Source organism: Paralichthys olivaceus, chromosome 6, assembly GCF_024713975.1.
Source record: "Paralichthys olivaceus isolate ysfri-2021 chromosome 6, ASM2471397v2, whole genome shotgun sequence".
Lineage (NCBI taxonomy): Eukaryota > Metazoa > Chordata > Actinopteri > Pleuronectiformes > Paralichthyidae > Paralichthys > Paralichthys olivaceus.
In genome coordinates, this window is record NC_091098.1 from 11,045,727 (window position 1) to 11,054,945 (window position 9,219).

Sequence of the window (9,219 nt, forward strand, 5' to 3'; positions counted from 1 at the left end):
ATGAATTCTCTAAACCCATTAGACATTAGTGTGAGCAGAGGTATAACTGTGGTGGGAAATCTAAAAAGAAAACCTGCGACACAAATTATTATCAAATAGAACTGCATCTCCTCAAACATGCCTGGAACCTCGACAGTTTTGAACAGCACTTGAAGTTGGGTGACTTGATTTGAGAGAGAACTGTCAAAGTAAGGCAGCAGGGCCCAGAGACTATGGCCTTTACTGCTCAGTGTGGATCAGGACCTCATAAACACTGGATCCTGTTGTTCCCACACTGCAACTGATGTCCTCTCATGTTCAGACCAACCATGAGACCCTGTCTGTTTATTAAGCATGTTCTCAAGGCACCTGAGTTTGATGACATGATCATGAGAAGATGTGAGGAGGAAATCAGTCATCTGTAAATAATGTGAAGTGGCCGATTAATCTGTTATCAGCTCTGTGCACCTCAGATGTTTTTATTGGCTTTAATATACCTCGGACACACACACACACACAGTCCAACTCAGAAAAACAGAGTAAAGTTTTCACAGAAACAAAGTTGGGGGTTTATGTATTTTAATTCATTATGATGCTACATGATCCATGGTGGTTGTTTACTCATTTTCTTCCTTTACTACAGTATGTTAATAACGTTGCCAGTTATCTTTTGAAGTCTTTTTTATTTTTATGTACATACAAAAGAGTATCCAATTACTGTGTGATTACATTGACTGTATCTCTGCATGTGTAGTCTGAAGCATAGATGCCTTTTTTTATTTTCTTTAATGTAGTGTGTATTCACAGGTCAGTCCTCCTCCCAGCCGCCCACATTTCTGCTCCCCGAGCTCCCTCATGTAACAAAAAAATACACATATAAAGTTTTTTTCAAAACAACCAATTTTGATGAGATGGCAACGTGATCACCGAGATAACACATCTGTGTTGTCTCCGTCATCTCGAACCCTCCTCTCGTTTCCAACAGGAAACAAGAAATTAAAATGACTGAAATGAAGCAAAACACACACAAGCCGATAACCCAGACTCAAGATGGTCCCTTTTTTTTTTAAAGACAGCTATTTTTTTGTTTTGCTAATATGATTTCAACACTCAAAATAATAATAATAATCATAATAAACCCAGGTCAGTTCATGCAAACTGCAGAGAGGACACTTTAATATAGTGCATTTGAATATTATAAACATCAGAAGCTTCGTGGCTACATATTTATGGAAGGGAGAAAAAAATGCAAACAAATCAATGTGATACACTAGAGGACACACAATACCCCATGGGTGAAATCAAACAACGTGGCGTAAACTGCTGAAGATGTACAGTTGGTTTTACTTGATATGTTCACTGGTTTCAGAGGGAAATTGGGTCTTTTTTTCCTTTCTCTGGCAACCTGAGGAAGTAAAATTATCTGGGAAGTGGAACTTGAACTGGGAAATACCTGACGCCTTAAACTTGATTACAGCTGTTTTTGAATTAGATCACTGCAGCAGAAATTATTGATCATTATCTTGATTTTACGGACCCATCATTTGGTCCAAGAATAGTTTGTTGAATTCTTTAAAGATTCTCTGGTCTGGTTAGCAACTGAAATCATAGGTTTTATTCAACCTGCCCCATTTTTCTGTTGTGTACAGGATATCTGTTCAGATGTATTTTTTCCCCACCACCCTTCATCCTTTGTTCTAAAACCGCCTACGATTTTACGTTTGTGGCTTCCTCATACAAACATCCACACGCAGTCACATGAGCCCTCCTGCAGGAGGCAAAACCAAAACACACACATGCATGGCCTCTACTGGCTTACATTTTCACCGCCTACTGTTCAGAAGACAATACACAGAGTATGAATCGAGGAAATAAAGTCTTTCACTGATTACTTGTGTTCACTTTTAGCAGATCATCAGTATTACGTGGAAGAGAGATTATCAGAGGAGTGTTAGAGCTTTCTTAGAGACGATGTGAGTGAGGAAGTCTGAGACTAATGAATCTATAAGGAAGAAATGAAAGACTTCAGACATTCAGCCAGCGTGAAGCTACTTCCACACACCACTAACTGTGACCTGTGCAAGTTGTGGAGGATCATTTAGGAAAGAGAGGTGGACGGAAAGAACAGATCAGAGATCATTTCACAAAACAAAGGAAAAGGCAAAACCTGTGACAAAAACGTTTGCAATCATGGTTTAACTTGGGATCACCTTCCTTCGTTTTCTTTTTACACATTAAATTATTTTCCATCCAGACAAACCATCATGATATTGCCTTAAATGTAAAAAAAAAAGAAAATAAAGAGAAATCAACATAAACCCAGAAGACATCCCCGTTGCCGTCATGGCGCGTGTTCGTCCAAGCACGCCGCCCGTCCGTCCCTGTGCTCTGTCCATCTGTGTCTCTACAGGGCCAGCTTGCCAATGATGACTCCAATGACAAAGAGCAGCACGCAGAGTGCCAGGACACGGGTGCTTAGGCCTTCGTCCCTCACAGCTGAGGTCGCCATGGCGGAGGAGTGAGAAGCGGCCACTGACGTCACCTTTCTCTTCCGCAGCCCGTCGTCCTCCTGCAATGAAGAGAGGAGTCAGATAGACGTTCAAAACAGCAAAACAATTAAATAAACACAACAAATAAAATATTGAAGCCACTTAGTTTTCAGCTTCACTCTCATACAGTTTGTTTTATTATGTCTGGTTATGTCAATAAAACAGGCTCTATTTTTTTTAAGTTATTCACCTTGTAATTTTATTCCAGATGATCTGGAACTTTCAAAATACAAACATTTTACTGTAAAGGTTTCTACTCCTCTTTGTACAACAGAGGAAGAGCTGCAGTAGAAAATAGAAGATGCAGGCTACATCCACATAATCTGATTTCTAGCCCGTATTATAAAGTATTATGTGTCCTAACTGAGACCTGAAAAGGTTTATCACCTGTCCATTAACACACTGATTATGCATGTTGCTATAAACAGGAAGCAGATGTTTTTTGCCGTTTGTTTAATTGCACAAAATGCAATAAGTGAAAAAAGTTTAAGGTGTAGCAACACTTTGTATTCAACAATGTCAGTCAAGTCAAGACTGCAGAGACCCAATCAGGCAAATATGGGCGGCTGGGTCACCATTTCCAAAAGCTTCCATTTCTGCCTGTTGGTACCAAACGCAAACCGTTTTCAATATTGCGTGAAAATTAGTCAGTCAGCTCTTCAGAAAACCTTCTGGTTTAAGGAGGTCGTTTTCAATGCTTTAATCAACGCTTCAGGTCTTAATGAGTTCATTTAATCTTGTGCTTCTCACCCTGATCTGTTTGTTTTCTTCCCGTAGCCTTTGCACCTCCATCTGCAGCCGCTTGCACTCCTCCATGATCTTCTTCACCTCTCCATCATCCAGCGAGGCGCTGGCTGACTTGGGCAGCACAGAGTGCTCAGTCTTAACAGAGGAGGTAGAGGAAGTGATAGTTTTGTTGCTTTCACTCTCATGCTGTGGAGAGAGTGAGGGTGTGGGTGGACAACGGGGTGAGAGCAGAGGGAGAGGAGGGAAGAGGACGAAGACACATGCAGAGACATGGCAAGGAGTGAGATGAAAGTACAGACAAATAAATCATAAATGAATAAATAAAACATGCAATGGGTGATACACAGTGATGTGCTGCTGATGAGCAAAAGATTGAGAAACTATCTAAGGACACATGTAATGTGAGTGTCTGATCTTCTTCAGTAAGATTGCATCCAATGGACGGAAATTGCTTCAGTTATTTTTTTAAAATATCAAATACAAAATGTCTTAGTTTGTAGATCAGATGAGGATTGTTTTTGCTCTGAGTAGTTGTAGTGAGCAGGTCCGACAGAAGAAGTGTGTAACTGGTCGTTGCAGCTTAAATTGTCAGAATCAGGTTCAGCAAGTTCATGAGTAATGCCGAACTATAGATCAGTTAAAAAGGCATCGAAGTCATTAAATACCAGCATTTATATCTGGGGCTCTGGTCAAGACAGTGATGGACTCTACATGAAAACTTAATCCCTTGGACAGAGCACAACAGACTTAATCACTGTGTAGTTGTGTATGGCTTCAGAGGGCGCTGCTGCTCAGTAAAAGTTGTGTTGCTTTAAAGCCTGAGTGCTCTTGAATAGAAAAATTGCCTGAGTACCCTGTAGTAGAAATTAAGACTAAATTAAGACTTACAGTTTTGTCATTTTCTAGAGGCATCTCAAATGCACATCTCAACTTTGAATCCATCAGCTCTTCAGGCTTCGCCTCCTTCCACTGTGGATGACAAAAATCAAGAGTGAACAAGAGACAGAAGGAAAATTCTGTGAAAATTCATACAGAGATTCTTTAGCGTCAGGTCAGTTTATTTTTCAAGTTACATCTTTCTATCTTTTAAGAATTGCTTCCACACAATGAGACAGACAGATGTAAACTATATACAGTATTCAAGAGTTCAGCTGGAGGCACTGTGTGATTGCGATGTCTCCAGTGTGATTCATCAAGAAAAACTCAGTAGATCATCTGTGATGTCATGTAAAGTTCAAATAGTTCAACAGCTACATACTCAAAGATTTATCCTTTGCTGACTAAAAAATATTTTGCCAAATCGGATTTAATGTTGTATACTCACAACTCCTTCCATGTCGGTCATGTCGTATGGAGCCAGCAGGGACTGCACCATGAATTTGTGTTTACTCTTTTCATTGGGGTCGTAGTCAAAAGGCTGTAGCATGACTGTGGACAAAAAAAATGGAAAACTTTAGAGACAGAACATAAGGGAAAGACCAACTTCCTGTTTTGCCCAATAACAACTATTACACAACCCGTGAATGAAAAGACATTGTTTGAGTTTATGATCCGAGTTGCAGCACGACATTCATACTCCTCGAGAACTGACTGTATAATTATTACAATAATAAAAGACATTTTAGTGTTATACAAAGGTTATTAACATATAAAGCTCAATATAACTGTAATTTTAAATAACATTTCATGAATTTAAACACTTAACTACAGTGTTATAGTTTCCATCTTCTTTTATTCTTCAAATATTTAAAACAAAGCATTGTGAAGGTATTTCCACATGTTTTTATGTAGATTGTTATTACACAGCACTTGCATAGATAGTTACTGATATAAATAAATACCTGGTCTGAGGTATAAAAATACTTGAGTACTAAAATAATTAATAGATGCAGCCCAACACATGGGACTATTTTATTAGTATTTAGATGATAGCTTGACTGTCACTGTAGCATTAAATAATCAATATCTCCCTCCTTCTGCCATTACATCCAGAATTGTTGTGACTTTTTCCACTTGAATAATCAATACCTGTCCTAAATGTAGTCGTTCTGTCTAAAACCAATGTTGCAGATCATCACATGACTGTGTCAGTATCCCACAGCTGTCTAAATGAAATGTGAGTAACCACACTGTGGGTTTGAACTTTATCACCAGTTGCAGAGGATGTAAAAAATTGTTACGAACCAGAAACATTGATGGAGGTTCCAGCGTCAATGATGCCGCTGTTTGGGCGCACGCAGTATCTGCGAGGGGCAGTTGTCTTGACTTTGAAACACACATTTCTATCTGTGGGGTTGGTGAGCTTCAGAGTGGCAGTGACCACGTCTGTGAACGGGCCTGAGGGGGAGACAGAGAGAAAAAGCACAGTGACTATGGAGAAGACGAGTGAACGCACAGACTTGTCTTGTAGTTTGGAGGCTGCATTTGTGAGTATCACTTGTGTTACCTCAATCAATCGAAATCTAAACGCAGGGAGCACTCAAAGCATCGATTCTTGTTTGCTAAAGCGTGAGTGGTGTTTGTGAGGGACTCTGGTCTGCCATAAATATTGCACATTAATCATTAAAACAGTGGAAAGAGCAGCAAAGTGCGCACATATTTATTATATTATTTATGCCCCGCCCTCAGCCATAAACCAGATGCTGTGGAAACCAGAGGTGCATTTTAAGACATATGAGCATGACTCTGGACAGGAGGGTTCAACTTGATTCAATGACTAAACCTTGGTTGTGGAAATTCGTGTCGGACAAACAACCTCGCTGAGCTTTCCGCACTCCTCCACTACAGTGTGTCCAGGATGGATCCTGTCCTAATAATCAATCAGGGAACAGCCTACCACTGACTGATCCGTAGGCCATCACTTGACCCATTTCTCCAGCTCTATCACACCCAAAGGCCAAAGGCAGTTCTCCACAGAAAACAGCATTTATCCCGAGAATTACTACAGCTCAGCCTGCATTTTCACAGTCATTCTGCCCGGATATAGAAAATCTGGAAAGGAATGCAGGTTGCACAGTTTAAGTGGAGTGTAAAGCTCCTCCTGGCAGCTTGCTAGCTTATCACATTGGGAAATATAGTGATAAGGCTAAGCAATGACACCCGATCGCAGAAAATGCAAAATTACTCCCTGTTTGACAGCCGGGCAATGGTGACAGCACCGATCACACGGTGCATGTCAGGAATCAGACCACATTACTGTGTCGTTTCACCTGCTGTCAGTGGACAGGAGACAGAGGCAGGGACCATAGGAGTCCGAACTAGAGAAATGGGACGGTGGGCCTGCCCTGACGCTGCAATGACAGCTAGCAGGTTAGCTGAATGCTAGCTGGATAGCATCGTCGCGCACACTGTCGTTTCACCTGTTTCAACGCATAGTGCGGCTAGCTAGGTGTGTCTAATTTAACACAACACCGACAACAAATGAAGACACCGGGACAAAGTGGAGTGGTTAACGCAGATGTCCACACACTAGCTGTCATTGAGGGCTTCTAGGTTAGCGAGCTAGCCCCCCGGCCGGGACCCGGCCCTCTGCTCCAGCGTTACCTCGGAATTTCAGTTCGTGTTGTGGCTCTAGCACCAGGACTTGTTCTGGTCTGGCCATGTCCCAGGGCTTCTTCCTGTCGTGACGGGGAGGACGGCAACGTTTTACTGCAGGTGGCCCGGCGAGGTGGAGCAGCTGGCTTCCGAGGTAGCGACCCAGCCGTTCACAGTTTTTTTTCTCTTCGGGAGGGAGGAGGATTACAGACGCAACACCCGGGCTGACTGACTGCCACCGACAGCTGCTGGAGGCTAGCGGGCTAATGCTAATTGTGCTAGCATCAGAGGGAGCGACGGGAAGGAAGGTAGAGGCTGACGTCACGGGAAGAGAGGGACCCGAACAGGATATCAGCAAAAAAAAAAAAGAAACTACATCTTCAATAATTAAACTTATATTTTAAATATAAATTATTGTAATATAATTCAACAATTTTTAACACTGAGATTAACATGGTTAAAATGAACAGGGAGCCATATGAGCCAGGGCCGTAGCTAAAGCTGGGTATGGATTTCTTCTGCACGGCCCCCAAAGCCTGGAGGGTGGGTGGTTTAATGCCTGGTCACATAATATGAAGCAAATACTGCAGGTCAAAGTTCACCAAAGTTGAACTCCGCACAAAGTCACCGGAAGCAAATGCTTTCTTCACCTCGGGAGACGAAGGATCACCGATGAAACATTTGCGTATGTGACCGGGCCCTTACTCCAAATGAATTGGATGTTGCATAATCTGACCAACAGAGGATTTGTTTGAAATGCGCTCTGTTAAAGTACATCACTTATGATGGCGCCTTCATATTGCTTCTGTATATGTAAGAGAATCAAACTAGTTTCATTCCATCATGAAGAATGAGTCTTCATATGATCAGCAGATCTGACAGTTATTTAACAGTGGATTGATCAGTGACTGTAGCAATATAAAGATGGACCACATGACTGCTTCTAAAATTGAAGCCAAATTATTTTGATTTCCCCTAGTGGCTGGAAGAAGTTAGGCCATAAGAGCCACCTCCTCCATTTTGTCCAGTCTGTGGTATCGATGATTAATCAATGCAGAACATATCAGAAAATAGTTAAAAGTGCCAATCATTCATCCCTGAAGCTCAAAGTTACAGTCCCTGTTCTGTCTGACCACCAATGAACACAAGATTATGAGTTTGCTATTGTAGGAAATGGAGAAAATATTCATATTCATAATCGAAAAGCTTGCACCAGAGAAGCTGTGGCTTTTGCACTTGAAAAACTGAAGTGAAACGATTGAGCAGTTATCAGTGTTGTTTTTCCAATTACCTTTCTGTCACTCAACAAGTCCATTGTTTGACGACTGGTTTGTTTTAAGGGTCATAAAGAAAGTGCCATGCCTAGTGGAAGTCAGCAGAGGAACAACAAATATTAGAAAAACTGAGGTTATATGTTCCGTTGCTAAACACACTCAGTAGACTCTGACCAGAAACAATAAGTCACAAAACCTTTTAAAGTTACTTCCCTTTTTTAATCCGTCACATTTAGACGTATTGAGTATAAAAGTACTGGAAATACCATGTAAAAATACCCACCATATGCACATTTGTAGACCGGGATGCTAAAACTGCAGATTCCCCAATCTGCCCTCAAAGTCCCTAAACAGCACCTACAACCATATTATTAAAAAGTACCATAAAAAACATGTTTCTATATTATACGGTAGGTTTGTAAGTGTTACCAGAGATCAGATCAATTTGAGCTCAACTACAAACTCACATCAGGATTCACATTGGTTTCAGCCCATCCCGACATTTCTTTCAGGTTGACTCAGTGCATGGGTCAGTTCTTGTGGCTGGTCTCGGGTTACCTTCTTCAAGCTCAGGTCCTCTAGCGCAGTATGTTAGCTGTTCCTAGGACTGTGGTCTTCTGGACAGAGATCTCAGATGTTGTGCCTGTTCCTTCATTTTGATGTTCTGTTGCTTGGGATCACTACATTTATCGCAACTGCCTTTTGCCGTTTGTTGACCACAACGATGTCAGGTTGGTTGCCGTCACGGTGGGTTAGTCTGGATCTTAGCTTGGTCAATCCTGACCACCTTCCATATTGACCCTGGGACTCCCAGATGTTCCTGTACACTTTGCCAGCAACTTGGTTATGGAATTCTGTGTAGGCTGTACCTGCCTGCATGTTACAGCCTGCTGTTATGTCTGCCTCAGGGGCATCTTTACTTAGCCTGCACCTGGGGACCTGTCTGCTGTGGTTATGCTCAGCGCCTGTTCCTGTGTTTCCATGATTAGAGCCAATCTTTCATTCTAGGACTCTACATAGAAGTACAGAGGAATTCTGTATATGAGTGATCAAAGATTCACTACAACATGAAGTTAGACTCACTAACCATCACAAAGCCATCCATGAATCCTGGGTGTGCTGAGTCAGGAGTCTCC

At 41.7% G+C, this 9,219-nt stretch overlaps 1 protein-coding gene across 2 annotated transcripts; it reads right to left on the bottom strand.

Annotated features, from left to right (window-relative positions):
- Positions 1 to 541: 541 nt before the first annotated feature.
- Positions 542 to 7,161, bottom strand: LOC109630872 (vesicle-associated membrane protein-associated protein B/C-like). Of its 2 annotated transcripts, none has more exons than XM_020089351.2 (6): positions 6,819 to 7,161; positions 5,460 to 5,612; positions 4,600 to 4,703; positions 4,164 to 4,244; positions 3,279 to 3,461; positions 542 to 2,548 (listed from the first exon to the last, which is right to left on the bottom strand). In XM_020089351.2, exons 1-6 carry the CDS (start codon positions 6,874 to 6,876, stop codon positions 2,384 to 2,386), a joined length of 744 nt encoding a protein of 247 aa, XP_019944910.1. In that variant the 5' UTR covers positions 6,877 to 7,161; the 3' UTR covers positions 542 to 2,383. The 2 variants fall into 2 exon arrangements, with proteins under 2 accessions (XP_019944910.1, XP_019944912.1); XM_020089353.2 differs by having other exon boundaries at positions 3,279 to 3,410; positions 6,819 to 7,137.
- Between the last annotated feature and the right edge of the window lie 2,058 nt (positions 7,162 to 9,219).

Coding starts and splice junctions, on each gene's coding strand:
- LOC109630872 (XM_020089351.2), bottom strand. CDS start 6,876: ATGGCCAGACCAGAACAAGTCCTGGTGCTAGAGCCACAACACGAACTG. Junction 4,704..5,459: donor AACCTCCATCAATGTTTCTG/GTTCGTAACAAT, acceptor TTTTGTCCACAG/TCATGCTACAGCCTTTTGAC. Junction 3,462..4,163: donor CTCTAGAAAATGACAAAACT/GTAAGTCTTAAT, acceptor CTCTCTCCACAG/CATGAGAGTGAAAGCAACAA.